Source organism: Chiloscyllium plagiosum, chromosome 5, assembly GCF_004010195.1.
Source record: "Chiloscyllium plagiosum isolate BGI_BamShark_2017 chromosome 5, ASM401019v2, whole genome shotgun sequence".
NCBI classification, from domain to species: domain Eukaryota; kingdom Metazoa; phylum Chordata; class Chondrichthyes; order Orectolobiformes; family Hemiscylliidae; genus Chiloscyllium; species Chiloscyllium plagiosum.
The window spans coordinates 97831053-97850647 of NC_057714.1; the positions used below are offsets into that span (position 1 = coordinate 97831053).

Sequence of the window (19595 nt, forward strand, 5' to 3'; positions counted from 1 at the left end):
AGGCAGAGGATAATGTAAAGCAATAGCAGTAGAAGGTGAAATAAGAATGAGGTGAAATACCTAGCTCCTAATATAGAAAGCTGGAAGAATTTTTGCAGATCTCTAAGGTGAGAGTTGGACTGCTGGAGAAGTCTTGATGGGGAGCGGCGAAAGTAAAGTTTGTCTTGGAAGATGCCAGCGTGCCACAACTTGCAGAGGTGAGTGTAGTGGATTCCTGAAGAAGGGCCTGTGCCCGAAACGTCGAATCTCCTGTTCCCTGGATGCTGCCTGACCTGCTGTGCTGTTCCAGCAATAAAGTTTCAACTTTGATCTCCAGCATCTGCAGACCTCACTTTCTCCTGAGTGTAGTGGCCATTGCTAAGGAGAAGGGGCTAGGAAGCTGAATGATTTGAAGGTGGATAAGTCACCTGGGCTCTGAAGGAAGTAGTGGTGGCAATAGTGACCTTTCAGGAATCACTAGCCAGGGAGAATGGAAAATGGCTGATGTAACACCCCTGTTCTGAGAAGGGACAATTTAAGTGTGGGGGCTGTCTGGATGGGTGCAGCTTCAACAACTTTGAAGCTTAACACCATCCATGATGACAAAGCAGCCTACACTATTAACAAACATGCATTCCCTCCAGCTCAGACTCTATAGTGCTCACCTCCAAGATGTAGTCTAAAATTTACCAAAGCTCTTTGGCTAGTACCTTCCAAACCCACAAATGTGCCCACCCAGAAGAACCCGACAGGAGGTACACATTTGTAAGTTCTCCTTCCCATCACTGCTCCTAACTGCAAAATATTACAGTTTCTTCTGTCATGGGGTCAAATCTTTGACCTAATGGTGCATCTCCTGTACTAAATGGATTGCAGTGGTTCAAGATAGCAAATCACCTCCAAACAACTAGAGATGGGCAATATGTGCTGGTCCAACTTGCGGCCCCAACTTGTCATTGTCCCCATGGGGACATTTTCAATCAACGAATTAAATTCTATCCCAACATGTAACACCACTTGAAGGCAGGTTTGTACTTGAGCATGATTGCTGCCTGTTGTCTTGTGTGAATTGCTGATTGACCTTTCCTTTTAATCTGAATTTCTCTATTTTGCAAATGGTCAGATTTCTCTCGCCCTGTGAAGGACGAATTGGACTGAAGGGTCTGTTTCTGTTGTCTACCTTTGACTCCGATCCTAAGTAGTCTGTTTGTACTGTGAAGCCCATTCCACCTGTAAGATCTCATGACTGGATTGGTTATGGCCTTGACTACTTTTGCCTGTCTGCCCTTGATATCTCGACACCCTTTTGGTTCATAAATGTGTATTCAACAACCCAGACTCTACTGAGGAGGAGGAAAATTTGCAAGGTGAAATGAGTGTCTGAGGAAGCCTTCCTGTGTCCAAACTGGAAGACGTTTACTTGACCTTTTGTAAAGCCTTTGAGGTTATGCATGTGGACTAATTATTAAAGTTAGATCACATGGGATTCAGGGTGAGCTTGCCAATTGGATACCAAAATTGGTTTACAGCAGGAGGCAATAGTGGAGGGTTGTTTTTGGACTGGAGGCCTGTGACCAGTGTGATCCACAGGACTGGTGCTGGTTCCACCATCATTTTGTGAACAATTTTGATAAGGTTAGTAAGTTTGTAGATGAGTGACATTGGTATCATGGATGGTGAAGGTTATCAAAGATTATGAAGGATCTTGATCAATTGAGTCAATGGGCTGAAGAATGACAAATAGCATTTAATTTGAATAAGTGCAAGATGTTGCTTTAGTAAAGCAAACAAGGTCAGGATTTCTACAATTTAAAAGTAGAACAGAGACCTGGGAGTTCAGGTATTTAATTCTTTTGAAGCTTGCTTCACATGTAGATACGAAACTGAAGGGCTCATGCCCGTAATGTCGATTCTCCTGCTCCTTGGATGCTGCCTGACCTGCGCTTTTCCAGCAACACATTTGGAGCTTTGATCTCCAGCATCTGCAATCCTCACTTTCTCCTCCTTCACATGTAGATAGGGTGGTGAAGGTATTTTAGCGTGCACTCTTAATCACTTCTGCTCTTCTATGCTCAAGTGAGTAATGTTGAGGTTGTACAGGATGTTGGTGAGGTCTCTTTGTGCAGTTCAGATTGCCCTGTTATAGGAAGGATGATCATTAAAGTTGGAGAGGGTTCAGAAGGGATTAGGATAATCTGAGACTTTTTACTGATGAATAGGAGGTTGTGGGGTAACCTTGATGAGGTTTATAAAATCATGAGGAATATAGATAAGATCTGTGACCGGTCTTTTCCTAGAGTGAGGGATTTCAAGAGGGAGTATACTTTTTTAGGTGAGAGGTAAAAGATGTGGCAACGTACTTAGTGGTCCATATATGGAATGAACTGCCAGTAGAAGTGCCTGATGTATTTAAAAGCTGTACTGTACTTGTGTGTAGATCCACTTAATACATGTGAGAATACATATAGGGAAAGAGTTTTGTGTGAAAAAGGTTCAGCTAGCATTACTCTGATCAGCTAAGACCCTGCAGTAAACAATGAGGTGTTTGGAGACAAGGGTAGTGGGTTAACAAGGTGGAAAAGCATTCATTTATGTAGAACCATTTAACCATATTGGACACATCCAGTATGTAAAGTCAATTAACAAGGTGAAAGGTATTCATTGTGAAGCCAGTTAAGGTTAGAACATTCATTGTCTAACAGTAGATGGCTTGATCTTTACTGTTGCTAGCCAATTAATGTTTGTTGCCTTATCTGGATGCTCTTCCCTGCAAATGACTAACTCATTAAGAAACTGCTCTTCCAGAGAAGATAACTAATGTCTCTTTGCTCATGGGCTATCGTTCTCTCCCTCTAGGGCCTGGGATAAAGATGGAGGTAAAACTATACTGTCTCTGAGCATTTTGTTTCGACTGAAGTGGGAATGGGACTAAACACTAAGAAAAGTTTGGAGGGATATGGGCCAAGCATAGGCAGGTGGAGTTAGTTTAGTTTGAGATTATGGTTGACATGTGTTGGACCGAGTCTGTTTTGCGCCGTATAACTATAAATACTGTTGAGCTGGGCGTACAGCTTCAGAATCCCTTGCAAAGTTGAAACATCTAAATATATCTCACAGCACCTTCAAGCATTTCTTTCTCCTGAAGCTCAGAGTACGTGGCCAACCGACTCAACCCTGCTTTGAGGGGGAGCCCTCCCAGGAATGAGCCTCATGGACCTTGTCTGAACTACACTGCAAGCATGCTAACTGTAAGCAGTGCTTTAGGTATCGTACTATGCTAAAGAGTGTTCCTTAACCCATCCAGTCTGTAAACCGTTTCAGCTTTACCCTGTGCAGAAAGAACATTACCTGTGAAAATGTCACGAGATTAATCCAGATTTTTTATAACTCATCACCATGCACATAATTTTATAACCATTCGAATATAACAAAACTACTGTAACAGGTCATAGTGACCTCTGATTGCCGGTCCTTGCACTTACTTTGGTATTAAGATTGCAATTCAGATGGCTGATCGCACTCTTCATTTCAGTAAACCTCAAATATTTACATTTCAACAGTGCAGCAGGGATGCTAAATTGGAATTTTGATTAACTTCTGGGATTGTTCTGTAACTCTAGTACTAGTGAACCCTCAGTTAAACATGTAGATTTTAGATTTTTTAACTTCAATTCAAATGCATTTACTCAGCACTAGTCTGATCGCATTAACCTTAAGAACCGAGACTCCCATTTTCAATTTGTCACTTCCTTTGTGTATAAAATGTAATTGAGCTGTACCCAGAAATATTTGAATGCAGAAAACATAACATAATTGTGGGGTAGAATTCGTGTGCATTTAATTATTCTTGTATTAATTCAAGGGATGTGGGCATCTGGTTTGAGCACATTCATCTTAACTGGTGGCTTTATTCTTGTACCTCTTTAAAATAGTATTGAGGTTTTTGATTTCTAGCTACCAAAAGATCTTGCTGCCCCCCCCCCCCCCAATTTGCACTCAGTGCAACTTGTGTGTGCCCATTTTCCCTAGTAGGTCTCTCTTTCAAACTAAGTAGAAGAAAATGGTTGCAAAAGAGTATTTCCAGAATACAAATCAAAATTTGCCATTTGTATTTAACCTTTCTATATCTTTTATCAATGCAAAACACTCAATTATTTTATTGGTGAGGTAGGAGAAAGGACTGCAGTAACAACTTAAAAGTATTGTTTTGCTCACAGGGTTGCACAAAATATGAATTTCTCTACTAAACATTGGCAGTAAGTACTAATGTTACATATGAATATCTTAAATTATGAATTAAAACAAAACTGCCAAGTGTAAATCTGAAATAGTGATGGAGAAAGACAGCTGTTCTGGCAGCATGTCAAGAGAAACAGTTGATGTTTGAGTACAAAGACTGACTTTCTGTTAGAATTGAATTAGCTGGGAAAGGCAGTATTTACCCTAATGATAGGGGTGAGTGGGTGGCAGTGGATAGTGAGTGGTGTTGGTACTCTGAGCTAATCAAATATTTGCTGAAAAGAAACTAAGTGAAATGATGTTTAGAGTGCTAAAGAAAAATATAAATGGATGAGAATGCGTTGGATGTGCTGGGAGCAGCCAATACACAAGTTCTTGTTAGATAAAGGGGTTATGAGCAGAAGTGGCTCATTCTGAAATTGTTCAATTTAATCGAGTGCCAAAGACTAAGGTGCCCAGGCAGAAGTGTTTCTCCATCATGTGAGCCTTGCTGCAGCAAGCCTGAGCCACATTGGCACAGGAACTGTCCATGTCAAATGTTACAAGGGAGTTGGATATGTCTGGAAATTGTCGTTTATCCTCCCTTTTTTTTTGGATGAGGATACTGGAATGGAAAGTAGTAGGTAGGAGTAATGGGTGGGCATAAGAGTAGAAAATGGGTCAGGTACTCGCCCTGTCAACCACTGTGGGGAGTCCTCCGTTGAAGAAATGTGATCATTTTTGAGGTGGCTCTGGAAAGCGACAGCATAAGAGATACAATGGAGAAACTGGTAAAATAGTTTTTTTAAAGGAAGCAGGGTGTGAAGATGCATAGTTAAAATAATGGAGTTGTTTTGTGATAAATGTCAGTAGGCAGCTTATCCCCAGAAATGGAAACCTGTTCAAGGGGGAGTTGATGAGCCAGGTCAAGGAGCGAGCAAGCTGAAAATTGAAAACAAAATGGATAAATCTCTCCAATTACAGATGCTGTCTGATGTGTTGGGAGAAATTCAGCACTTATGACTTCACAACTTTAGTTTTTGTCTCGAGGCTGCAAGGTAGTTCAAGCCTTGAAAAAGCAAGCCAATGTGGTCTTTTTGGCGGCTGTAAAGGTGTACTAAAATTTATAATCAAAATTATTTTATCCTTTATGTTCAACTAATGTGTAGCTTTAGTTGGGTGTGCTTGGTAGATGTTGGAGCACATTTAATGGTTGAAAATTGGTTTCTTTAGAAAAAAGCAAAAAGTTCTAAACGTTTTTTTATAATGGCTTTGGTTGATATTTATCCCAACCAATATAAATAAATTCCATTACGCATCCTATTTCTTTCATGGAACCTTGGTACTGCTTTGTTTTTAGTGACCCTATTTAAAAGAAAAATGCTTTGCCCTTAGAAGGCCCCATATAAAATTAGGTTATTTGGTTCCCCTATGCCTGTTTGCACTTCTGGTAATTGAGCCTGTTAAGTGGATTATAATTACATAGAAAATTAGCAGTTAAATGATGAGGTTTTCTATGTAATGGACTCACTCCAGTGACATTGAAATCCAAGTTGATGCATTTATTTTTCTTCTAAGAATCAAATTAATAGAGACAAACTTATTATTTGAAGGGAAAGGCATCCTGACCCCAAATCTGCCAGTTGCTTGTCACTGATATCTGCACTCCTCATTACTTTTGTGTAGGAATGTATATGTAAAATATGTGAGTACACATGAATCTGATTTTAAAATATTTGTAAATTTGAGAATTGCTTATGTGTACTTTTTGGTTCACAGATTCTTCAAACAAAATTCTCCCTACAGAGCCAAAAAGCAGACGGCTCATGACTTCTGACCAGGACACTAAAGTTGTGGCTGAACCGCAGGTGCAGCAAGTGCAAGAAGTTGACAGTTCTCCTCTGGTAAGTTGCTTGCAAACTGTTTGAAATGGCGCTATTATCACTTTGATCATTAGCTGTTTGAAATACAATATTTATCTAAAATGCAATAAACTGATTTGGACAAACACAGATAATGCCATGACATTGCACTTGATATGATGCAAATTTCAGGTCTTAAGATATCTTCCTGATTTTGTTAACTGTTTTCACTGAGGGAAAATAAATTAGCTGGACTTGTTGATGAGCACTTCAAATCAGCAAATATCTGTGCAGGTGAAAATATCCATTGGTGAATAAGGACCTTTTTTTCTGATCAACGTAGTGTCTTTAAGCTTTCTGGTGTGGCTATAATCTGGTGAGACAGATGCTAAAGCTGTAAGAAATGGTTATTTTTCTAATAGTGTTCAGAGGTGTTACACACTCTTTTTTGTTTTTGGAGCATAGCCTTGAACCAAGTCTCTTTAATCCGGAGGTCGGGATGCTATCATTGGATTGCTTAGTCAGACGGAAATTGAATGATAGTATTTAAAATGGTATTTAAACTCATTTGCTTGGAAAATTGTTTTCTGATGATCCAACTGAAAAGGTTTGTTGCCTTCAGTTAAAGAATTATGCTTGATGTTTAAACCTAGTTTTAAAATCCAATCTGTTAATCGCACAGCTCTCAAACCCATAACAATTGCCTGGATCCCTTATGTTTGTTCCTGCTCCACTCAAGTTCAAATTTGGGTTATGCACTCTAACTCTCTACGAATCATCATGCCTTTGGAAATTTCCAAACATTTTCACAAGTGGACCAAACATTAAGCTGAGGTCCTGTTTTGTTCCTATGGAACAGAAAAGGTACCATGGCACTCCTGAAGAAATGCTTGGGGTTGGCCTGTGATGTTGGGACCATGTCACTCATGTACTCACCAACATTTGAACCTTCAGTAGATTCTGATTATTTGCTTTTGGGGTATTTGTTCGTAACATTTGAGATGTTGTTCTTGCTTCACTATGTAACCACACATCAGGCAGTACTTCACTGGTGACACAATGAGCTTTGGATTAGATGTGACAAACACACTTCAGCTTTCTGTTGGTACAGCTTCAACCAGCAGAGTTCTTGTCCTGATTTCACAACATCTTCGCTATGATCTGCCTGTATTGCACTGTGCCTCTACACATGACAAATTCAATTCAGTGACTTCAGTTTTAATAGGGCTTCTTGATGCCAAACTGGGTCAAATGTAACCTTAATGTCAAGGGCTGTCCCTCTCTCCTCACCTCACCTCTGGAATTCAGCTATTTTGTCCATCTATAGACAAAGGCTATAGTGAAATCAGGAGCTGAGTGGCCAGGTGGAACCTGAACTGGGTGACAGTGAGCAGATTTTGTTTTAGTAACTGTTAATCAGTGAAGTGGTTGAAAGAGGTTATGGAGAAGACTAAGTTGTTAATTGGCCAGGTTGTATTGGTCATGTTTTGTGTTCAGGACATGTATTGGCAATTTTACTCAATGCTGATAATTGCAATGTTGATCTACTAGAATAGTTTTGTTAGAAGCATGGCAAATTCCAGAGCATGTTCTGAGTGCTGTTGGAGCCCAAACTCTTTGCAGTATGCAGTGCCTTTATGTATATCTTGATATCACTTTGCCAGTCTCCAATCAACTTAATTCAAATGTTGCTGGGAATCTCAGGCATCTATCCACTTCACATCACTAGCTGAACATGGGTACAGAAGCATCGGTTTTTCCCTTGTACCAAGCTCTTTGCCCAACTCCATCCCAATGAAGTATTTATGGAGTGAAGTTGAGTTATACAATTCACCACTGGATGTGGAGGATTGCACATGTTGCATCTCATCTTTATTCTAAAACTGCTTAACCTTGTGCATGCTGCTTCCATTGTCTTGTATCTTGCTCAGGTTGATGCCTCTTTTGGGCTGTACCTTGCATTCCTGCTCCCCTCATTTGAACCAGGGTGATCCACTGGTTTGGTGCAAGAATTGGGGAATCTAGCAGGAAGAAGTTCATTTGGATTGAGAACAATTTGGCTGATGTCATATTGTACCTCACGTCCAAATTTAAGTTGCTAGATCTAAATCCTTGGGAGGCAATCAAGCAAATACTACCTATTGACTGTCAGATGCAGCTGCCAGTGAAACCAAGATAATTCCAATCTAAATTTCAGCATTTAAAGATCCTGGTACAAGTAGACAATCTATCGCCCCTTCTATCAACCACAGGAATTTACTGCTGCTATACTAACTGCCATGTACAAGGAAACTTCGAGGAAGCTCTGCATGTGCTGTACTCCACTAATTCTCTGGAGGTGGAACACCTCGAGGCCCTGTTTGTGACTGGCAGCTTCAATCAAGCCAATCTAAGGAAGATGTTGCCCACGTACTACCCGAACATTTACCTGCCTCACCAGGGGCCCAAACATTTTAGGCCACTGCTTACATGACTGTGAAAGATGCCTATCACTTCATCTCTGTCCTCATTTCAGGAACTCTGATCACAATGCTGTGTTTCTTCTCCCAGCTTACAGGCCAAAGCAGGAGAGAGACGCACACACCCCGCCCCCTGAGTTGGACGAGTTCATCATCACCGTCACACTTTATCAGCAGGTGTATGGAGGACAGCGAAGTCACTCTGGGTGTTCCCCAATAGGCAAACCCTGGATGAATCGGGACATAAAGAACCTGCTAAATACTAGGCATGAGGCCTTCAGATCAGGAGATCCATTCCAATATAAGGAATCCAAGTATGACTTTCACAGTCATTAAGACAGCCAAGGGCCAATACATATCCAAACTAGAGACCCAGACAGAGACTCTGGGACTATGGCAAGGACAGAATGCCGTCACAGGTTCTTAAAAAGAGCATGCAACATAGCAGACGATCCCTCCCAGATCGTCTCAACGCTTGCATTGAGCAAGATTTCCTCTGAGCAGTGACACCTATTCTGACAAGTCCTGACTCACCTATCCCAACAGTCGCTGCATCAGAGGTCACATCAGTTTTCCTTCGTGTGAATCCAAGGAAAATTATGGGACCAGACTGAGTAATCAGGCTGTGCATTCTGCATGAGCAGATCAACTGGCAGAGGTCTTCTCTGACGTCTTCACCCTCTCCCTGCAGCAGGCCACTGTCTCTGCCTGTTTCAAGAGGGCCAACATCATCCCTGTGCTTAAGGCTCATACAGCATGACTCAATGACTACTGCCCAGTGGCCCTAACCTTGGTCATGAAGTGCTTTGAAAGGCTGGTCCTGGCATTAATCGACTCCAGTCTCCACACTACTATTGACCCACTCCAATTTGCCTATCTGGCCAACAGATCAACGAGAGATGCCATATCACTTGCCCTTCACTCCTCCCTAAACATCTTGACCCTAAGAACAGCGATGTAACAATCCCACTCATTGACTACAGTTCAGCCTTCAACACTATTATCCCCTTGAGGCTGATTAAACTTTGTGATCTCTGACTGAGCCCCACTCTGCAACTGGATCCTTTCGAGCAAAAAGTCATTCCAGATGCTGGAGTGGTGCTGGAAAAGCACAGCAGTTCAGGCAGCATCCGAGGATGGAAGATGAAGCAGCATTGAAGAGTTATGGCACAGAAACGAGCCATTCAGCCTCTTGTGTTCCTGATGAAGGGCTTTTGCCCGAAACATCTCCTTTTACTGCTCGAATGCTGCCTGAACTGCTGTGCTTTTCCAGCACCACTCTAATCTAGACTCTGGTTTCCAGCATCTGCAGTCATTGTTTTACCCATTCCAGATGCTGCCTGACCTGTGCTTTTCCGGCACCCCACACGTGACACATGCCTCCTGTTTCTCAACTAAATAATCTTTGTAAAGGACAAAAGCAAATACTGTTGGCCTCAGGTCTCCAGTCCAAATGGCAACCCTCCACCAGTCTCCTACTGTCAAGTCAATTTTTGTATTCAATTGGTAAGCTCACCCTGAACCTGTGATCTAACCATACTAATTAGCCTACCATATGGAATCTTATCAAAGGTTTTACTGAAGTCAAAACAAACAACATCTGAAATGTCTAACCTTATCTCTGGAGCAGGTTGAACCTGAACCCAGGATTTATGTTTGAGGGAGGGATACCACCACTGCACAGGAGGAGCCCTATAAATTATTCTGAGCTGTACTGCACGAAGACAAGCCCTTTAGTCCAACTTGTCCTAACCTAATCTAGTCCCATTTGCCAGCACTTGACCCATATCTGTCCCAAACCCTTTCTATTCCTATACCCATCCTGATACCTTTTTAAATGTTACTGTACCAGCCTCCACTACTTGCTGTAGCTCATTCCATGCACTTGCCACTCTGGAAAAAGTTGTCCCTTAAGTCATCTCTTCCCAACCCCTGCCCCCACCATTGTTTGTTTTTTTTCTTGTGGCTGCATGTATTGTTTGGATCAGTCTTTTGGTTTGTAATGGTTTGAAATTTTATAGCATGAAGACTTGTAAATATAAGCTGTCATCTCTTTATATCATACTGTTTTCAGATTTTTGGAATCCACCTGTTCAGATGTTTCTTGGCTTAACTTGCACCTACAGAGTTAAGGTTGCCTGGCTCAGGCAAGAACACTACCACTGTGCCATGGCAGCCCCACAAGATACTGTCTACAATTTTTATTTAACCTATCTTTCTAATTGACATGTTAACATATTACTCTGCTCTGGAGCAGGTGGGACTTGAACTGAGGCCTCCTGGTCGGAGCATGACTCTTGTGCCATGAGAGCCTTTTGATACTGTTTAAAGGTATCTTTCTTAGAGCAGCTGTGCTTGATCAGGAAGTACTTCAAATAGCACAATCAATGACCAAATTGGATATTGAAACAGTGTGGGTTTTTTTCCACTTAAGCATACATTTGCAGCAGATTACAGATATCAAAATCAAATGCAGTACTTCAAATCATAAGAATGGCCAAGGAGTGAAAAGTTTTGTGATACTTGCCCAAACTGTGGAAAGAGACGCTACCTTCTGAAATTACCTTTTTGAGAACTCAGCTGAACTAAAAGACTGACTTCGTTCTCAGATTTACTACAATGCAAAATGCTCACATCTGAGTTTTCAAAAATAGTCAGATGTACAGTATGGAAACAGACCCTTCGGTCCAAGCTGACCAGATATCCCAACCCAATCTAGTCCTGCCTGCCAGCACCTGGCCCATATCCCACCAAACCCTTCCTATTTATATGCCCATCCAAATGCCCCTCAAATGTTGCAATTGTACCAGCCTCCTCCACTTCCTCTGGCAGCTCATTCCATACCTGTACCACCCTTCCTATGAAAAAGTTGCCCCTTGGGTCTCATCTTTCCCCCCTCACCACAAACCGATGCTACCTAGTTCTGGACTCCCTCACCCCAGCGAAAAGACTTTGCCTATTTACCCGATTCATGTCCCTTATAATTTTGTAAACCTCTAGAAGGTCACCCCTCAGCCTCTGCTCCAGGGAAAACAGTCCCAGCCTGTTCAGCCTCTCCCTATAGCTCAAATCCTCCAACCCTAGCAACATCCTTGTAAATCTTTTCTGAACCCTTTCAAGTTTCACAACATCTTTCTGATAGGAAGGAGACCGGAATTGCACACAATATTCCAACAGTAGCCTAACCAATGTCCTGTACAGCCACAACATGACCTCCCAACTCCTGTACTCAATACTCTGACCAATAAAGGAAAGCATACCAAACGCTGCATTCACTATCCTATCTACCTGCGACTCCACTTTCAAGGAGCTATGAACCTGCACTCCAAGGTCTTTGTTCAGCAATGCTCCCTAGGACCTTACCATTAAGTGTACAAGTCCTGCTGAGATTTGCTTTCCCAAAATGCAGCACCTCTCATTTATCTGAATTAAACTCCATCTGCCACTTCTCAGCCCATTGGCCCATTTGGTCCAGATCCTGTTGTAATCTGAGGTAACCCTCTTTGCTGTCCACTACACCTCCCAATTTTGGTGTCATCTGTGCAAACTTACTAACTGTACCTCTTATGCTCTCATCCATATCATTATGTAAATGACAAAAAGTAGAGGACCCAGCACCAATTTTTGTGGCACTCCACTGGTCACAGGCCTCCAGTCTGAAAGACAGCCCTCCCACCACCACCCTCTGTCTTCTACCCTCAGTCAGTTGTGTATCCAAATGGCTTGTTCTCCCTGTATTGAGAGATCTAACCTTGCTAATCAGTCTCCCATGGGGAACCTTGTTGACCGCCTTACTGAAGTCCATATTGATCGCATCTATTGCTCTGCCCTCATTTTGAAGGTGCAGACTAAATACTCAACATGCAAGCTGAAATCCTGCTGTCAGCATCTGAACACTTGAATATGGTAAGAGGTTTACAGAATGATTAAAGCTATAGTTTTGCTATCAGATAAACAGTACCAAGATAGTACAGTTTATTACCTCTGAGAAGCAATCTCTTTCAAACAAATTTGAGCTACTGTAATCACATCTTAAAGTAAGCTAATTTCAATATCTGTGGATAATCCAATTTCCTGGAAATAGTGTCAGATAATATGGCCTCTGTTATGAGGAAGTACATAACTATTGTAACATGAGCCATTTTGTCAACATTTTAGCATGGGTAGGAAATGTTCTTGGCAAATAGGAATCCAGAGTAGGAAATGCATCTTTTTAAGGGACTGGCAAGATGCCTCTCGTGTGTCACAGGGGTCAATATTAGGGCCTCACCTCTCCATTTTACAAATTGTTTGGATGAGATTGAAGGTATGGCTGTAATATTTCCTGATGAGACAAAGATGGGTAGGAAGTCAGTGTGAAGTGAACATGAGCCTGCAAAAAAAGGGGGTGGAATTGATGTGGGCAAAGATATGGCAAAGTATAACATGTCTCTTCCTGCCAAAAGAGACTCAAAATTAATGTGGTACAAAGATTTAGGTGTCTTAGTGCATGAATCACAGTTCACATGTGGGTACAACCAAGTAATTGGGAAAACTAATTGAATCGTATGTTTAGTGAGTGGAATTAAATGCAAAAGTATGTATCCGTTTGAGGGTATTAGTGAGACAGCATCTCGAGTACTGTTTACTGTACTAGTATTGCTTAGAGATGTTGATGCGTTAGCAGTTCAGAACAAGTGATCACCTTTTTATGGAACACTAGATATAGTGTGTCTGGAATTAAGATGCAGGTATCTTAATTTAAACACTTGAGGTGACTTGATTAGATATTAGAAGGATGTTATCCTCTAAGGAGAATCTCGAGTTAGTCATGATTTCAAGTGAGTAACTTTTCAACTGATGTAGGGGAATTCTACTGTTCCCCTACACCAGTTGAAAAGGTACCCACTTGAAATCAAGTTCAACTTGCATTAGCCGTAACCTGGAGCATGCTGAGTAGTCTCTTGAGTGGGATTGAACTGCAACTGCTTAGAACAAAGGTAAATGTATTTGCAGAACATCTGGAAAATGAATGATTAAACTGTTTGTCACTTTGGACCTTCTCTTAGCTTCTGTATGATCAAAATACACCTAAAAGGGAGATCTTGAAGTCTGTTTGCTGCAGTTATTGTCAGATTCTACCATTTGAGGATTAACTTTAATCTAAGAAGCGATGGAAACCAAAATGGTGGCAAACTTTGGTTTCATTGTGTTGCATTTTTTTTACAAGCTGCTAAATTACGAGTGCCTTGCTTATCTGATAAAAGAACTATTGGAAAATTTGATACTTAACCAGTTGAACAAAGTTCAGTTGCAATATAGGTGATGCATTTGTCTTGTTTTGAGTTTAAATGTGATGGCACTGCAGCTGATGTTGAATTGAATCAAATGCTTTGCCTATAAGTGATGTCTGGAATTATTGAAGACTGTTCATTTTTCATATCCAGCCCTGGAGCCGATGTATGTTCGGCTGTTGTATATTCAGCTGCTACAGAAGTAAGCAGTGAAACTTAAATTTTCCTGCAGAAAACAATGCCCAGATCTGCTTAAAACAAGTTGGTAGCCTGAAGGACAGCAAGGCAAAGTTGTTAAATGGAACAACTGAAGAGATTGAAGATATTTCAAGGCAAATTTTATTTGCTCCGTACACTGCATTTGTAGTATTGAACACACTCCGTCAAGAAATCCAGTCGCTCAACCCTTTTTTTTGGTTATGCTTGAAAAGCTCTCCTATCATAGTCATTGGATGAATCGTGACGTCGAACACTACTTCTGCCGCCTCCGAGCTTACTTTCACAATCAGGACTCCCGACCACCTTCCGCGGACTCCTTCGCCCACCTCCAAAACACTGTATCCACCTGGATACCCCGTGCTGACCTATTACCTGCCCCCGACCTCTTCATTTCCAACTGCCGCCAGGGCATTAACAGCCTCAACCTGTCCACCTCCTTCCCCACTCCAACCTCTCACCCTCGCAATACGCAGCCCTCCAATCCCTCTGCTCCAATCCCGACCTCACCATCAAGCCAGCAGATAAAGGGGGCACAGTGGTAGTCTGGTGCACTGACCTCTACACTGCTGAAGCCAAATGCCAACTCGAGGGCACCTCTTCCTACCACCCCCCACAACCATGCCCCCACCCCCATCACCAAACCATCATCTCCCAGACCATACAGAACCTCATCACCTCAGGAGATCTCCCACCCACAGCTTCCAACCTCAGTCTGGGAACCCCGCACTGCCCAGTTCTACCTCCTTTCCAAGATCTACAAGCCTGACCACCCTGGCCGACCCATTGTCTCAGCATGCTCCTGCCCCACTGAACTCATTTCTACCTACCTCGGCACTATCCTATTCCCCACCCAGTCCAGGAACTCCCCACATAGGTTCGAGACAACACCCACGCCCTCCACCTCCTCTAAGACTTCCTCTTCCCCAGCCCCCAACGCCTCATCATCTTCGCCATGGATATCCAATCCCTCTACACCTCCATCCGCCATGACCAGGGCCTCCAAGCCCTCCGTTTTATACTCTCCCGACGTCCCCAACAGTACCCTTCCACCGACACACTCATTCGTTTGGCCGAACTGGTCCTCGCCCTTAACAATTTCCCCTTCGAATCCTCCCACTTCCTTCAGACCAAAGGGGTAGCCATGGGTACACGTATGGACCCCAGCTACGCCTGTCTCTTTGGCTACGTAGAACAGTTGATCTTCCGTAATTACACCAGCACCACTCCCCACCTCTTCCTCCGCTACATTGACTGCATTGGTACCACCTCGTGCTCCCGCGAGGAGGTTGAGCAATTTATCAACTTCACCACATTCCACCCTGACCTTAAATTTACCTGGGCCAGCTCTGACACCTCCCTCCCCTTCCTGGACCTCTCCATCTCCATTAATGACGACCGACTTGACGCTGACATTTTTTACAAACCCACCAACTCCCACAGCTACCTGGATTACATCTCTTCCCACCCTACCTCTTGCAAAAATGCCATCCCGTATTCCCAATTCCTCTGCCATATCTGCTCCCAGGAGGACCAGTTCCACAGAACACACCAGATGGCCGCCTCCTTTAGAGACCGCAATTTCCCTTCCCACGTGGTTAAAGATGCATCTCCAACGCATCTCGTCCACATCCTGCACCTCCGCTATCAGACCCTACCCCCTCCAACCGTAACAAGGACATAACACCCCTGGTGCTCACCTTCCACCCTACCAACCTTTGCATAAACCAAATCATCCGCCGACATTTCCACCACATCCAAAAAGACCCCACCACCAGGGATATATTTCCCGCCCCACCCCTTTCCGCCTTCCACAAAGACCGTTCCCTCCGTGACTACCTGGTCAGGTCCACGCCCCCCTACAATCCACCCTCCCATCCTGGCACCTTCCCCTGCCACCGCAGGAATTGCAAAACCTGCACCTCCCTCACCTCCATCCAATGCCCTAAAGGAGCCTTCCACATCCATCAAAGTTTTATCTGCACATCCACCAATATCATTTATCGTATCCGTTGCTCCCGATGCGGTCTCCTCTACATTTGGGGAGACTGGACGCCTCGTAGCAGAGCGCTTTAGGGAACATCTCCGGGACACCTGCACCAATCGACCATACGACCCTGTGGCCCAACATTTCAACTCCCCCACCACTCTGCTGAGGATATGGAGGTCCTGGGCCTCCTTCACCGCTGCTCCCTCACCACCCGACGCCTGGAGGAAGAACGCCTCATCTTCCGCCTCGGAACACTTCAACCCCAGGGCAACAATGTGGACTTCAACGGCTTCCTCAGCTACTTTCTCCCCACGCCCACCCTCCTCTAGCTTATCTCTCCACCCTTCAGGCTCTCTGCCTTTGTTCCTGATGAAGTGCTTTTGCCCGAAACGTCGATTTCGCTGCTCCTTGGATGCTGCCTGAACTGCTGTGCTCTTGCAGCACCACTAATCCAGAATCGAAGAATCTCTCCATCTTTGAAGTTGAAATCCAGCAGGGCAAGTATTGTCAATGCTGAACCACAAGAATAGTCATTCCTTTTATTTCTGCTTCAGGCAGTTGAATTGTGCACCCAACAGAAGCCTGAGAGATTGTGAATAACTTTTGTAAATCCCATTCAAGTGAACAACTCTTCATATGAAGTAGTATCTTAAGAAGTGGTGTAAAAGTGTTTGTCTAATCTTGATGCAGAAGTACTAAAATATGTAGATTGCAGTTTTGACATCAAAATTGGGTCAGTTTATAGAATGATACAAAGCCAGTATGAACTGTTAATTTGTGAAATATTTGAATATGTAGCTGTGTCTCAGCTGAACATGAATATTAATAGCCTTGTGGGTTACTTGTGGAACACCAGTTACTGTTGGTATGCTAGAGATATTGAACTACATTACAGCTAGTCCAAATAATTCTGCTGAATGTTATCTCCAAAAGCTTTTGGGGGTGCTTCTGTACCACATTTTCATGCTGAAAAGCATTGATATCTTAAAGCTGATACCATTTTTGTTACTGGGATGAGAGCTTCGGCTGGATCAGGTATACCAAAATGCTATTTGGGAAGGAGTTCAAGGGTTTTCACCCTGTGACACTGAAGGAATAGTGATGTACTTTCAAGTCTGGACAGAGTGGCTCGGAGGGGAATGTAGAGCAATGTATGAGGTGAGTTAGTGCATCTCTTAAATAGTAAACAGGGAGTAAATGGTTGTCACATCTGCAAACAGTGTAGCAAACTGCTTTCCTCCTAAATGGAGGCAAGCTTCTTGTATTGGAGTTACACTCATCCAGTGAAGTGGATAGTAGTCCATCACACTCCAGACTTGTGCCTTGTAGATAGTGAACAGGCTTGGAGTTGAGCTGTGGTTACTCATGATTAGTATTCTTTGCCTCTGATCTATTGCAGCCATTGTGTATGTGGTGAGTACTGATCAGTTTTTGATCATCTTAACGCTAGATGTTTGTGCCATTGAATATCAAGTGGTGATGAGTAGGTTCTCCTTGAGCTGGTCATTTGTGTAACCTGAGTATCACCATTTTGTTTAGGCCAAACCTGATATTTCCCAGGTCCTGTGGCATCTGGGCTTGTACTGCTTTGTTTATGGATTTGCAAATGGGGTTGAACATCATGCAATCAATGCCTCAGTTTTCCCCTTCACAGAGGGGGTAGGTCATTGAAACAGCTGGTAAAGGTTGGGGTCTCTGACACTACAATGAAGGAACTCTGCAGACCTGTCTGGGAGCTGAGATGTTTGTAAATGTTGGAGGTCAACCATGTATTTTGTGGTCAGGTATGATCCAACCATCCATCTCTCCCTAATTCCCATTGACATTTTACTTGGGGCCCCTGCATGTGGTAGGTGGTAATGTGAAAGTTTCCATGTCAGTTTTGACCTCCTGCTGTGAGATCCTTAGGATCTAAATCAGTGTTGAGGACTCTAGTCATCTCAAGGTCTCCACTCCTGACCATAAAGCACTGTACTGCTCCCTCTGGGTAGATGTCATTGGATGATTTGTTTGGCATCAGCAGTGCATGGTGTGATTTCATCAGTCAGATTCAGGCTGTTGTTGAACTGATCTGAAACAGCTTTGGCACTCCTTTTTATATATAAGACTTTGAGGTCATCAGGGTTGAGGTTGCTGTTTTGTCCCATGCTCAAAGGTCTCATTTCTCTTTTTGCTTTCAAAAAAAGTTGTGTTTTCGACCTGAGGGATTTCCTAGGTCAGTTATAGAATCATAAGATTTTGTCAGAAGTAAGCATTCAGTCCGTTTTGCTAATGTGGTAGATGGGCTGATCCTCAATTCTACACTTCTACCACCTTTTGTTTTCCCCCTGATAACTCTTGCGCCCCTCACTGATCAAACTAGCCCCTATGTTCAAGAATCCCACAGATTGACCACCATCAGCAAATCCCTCCTAATCAGTCTTAAATGTGTAACCCCCTTAATTCTGAGACTGCACTCTTGACTTAGACTCTACCAGGAGGGGAAATATGCCCTTGGGATTCTTTAGGGCATTGACACACACACATAGCATGTACCTTCTCAATGAGATCACCTCTCGTTCTAAACTTGAGTCTATTGTCGTCCTGTCCCCGTCCACCCCCAGTTGAAGCCAAGCACCTAGACACAGTAGTTTTTGCCTCCATCTTTTGTTCCAGGCCCTGGAGGAAGAGCATGATTGCCGTGCACAGACATAAATTCTCAGTCTTCTCTCTCAAACAGCACTTTCTTAATGAAGTCATTTTACAGGGAGGAGCATCCAGATAAGGCAACACACATTAAGTGACTTACAATCAGTGAGTGACCATAGTAAAGATTAAGCCATCTGTTACACCATAGATGATCTTAACCTTAACTGGTTTTACATAACAAATACTTTACACCATAACTGACCTTCCATATGGAGTGCTTCCAATATTGTTAATGGCTCTAAATAATGAGCTTTTCACCTTGTTAACCAATTGCCCTCGCCTCCAACACCCCATTGTTAACTGCAAGTTCTTACCTGATTTGAGTCATGCTCAACTGAACCTTATTTCACGCACTCTACTTGAGAATGTAGAGAGAGTATAAACAGGTAGGTAGAGTCCCAAACTCTGTAGCCTTTGCATAAAGAGGATAAATCCTGAAGTCCTTGCCCCTCCAGCAGAAACTCAGGTTGTTTTGAGTCACTGCACATCTCCAGTGAGGATAACCTGGAGCTCTAACATGTGATGTAAACATTAAGCCACGTGTTGCTTCTGGGAAATGTGCAGGAAGAAAAGGAAATTATCAACTCAGTTATGATTTGGGTAAGTGTTTAGTGACTCTACAGGAACATTCAACTGTCTTCAAGTTGCAGAAGAGCAGTCTGAATTTGAAATGTTAACTTCAAGGGTTGCAGATGAGTTGAAGATTTATGTCCAGATATGCAATCTTGTATATGATGCTAAAAAGACTAAAAGGAACTCCAGGGTCTTTGTTCAGCGATGTTCCCCAGGACCTTGCTATCAAATTCGTCCTGTTCTGATTTGCCTTTCCAGGTTGGACTCCTTGGTCCGTGTGATTGTGGTCTTATTGTACTTCAGGATGACTCCCTTTGCTGTCCACTACACCTTTAAT

The 19595-nt window shown here is 42.9% G+C and overlaps 1 protein-coding gene across 2 annotated transcripts in view; it reads left to right on the top strand.

Moving 5' to 3' along the window:
- Positions 1 to 5964: 5964 nt before the first annotated feature.
- The window catches only part of larp4b (La ribonucleoprotein 4B), a 107902-nt gene continuing 94271 nt past the window's right edge, over positions 5965 to 19595 (top strand). Inside the window, exon 1 of one of the 2 annotated variants that reach the window (XM_043690677.1) lies at positions 5965 to 6101. In XM_043690677.1, coding sequence (XP_043546612.1) covers positions 6024 to 6101 — 78 coding nt within the window. In that variant the 5' untranslated portion in view covers positions 5965 to 6023. The remainder of the gene's footprint in view (positions 6102 to 19595) is intronic. The other variant, XM_043690678.1, reaches the window with a different exon arrangement.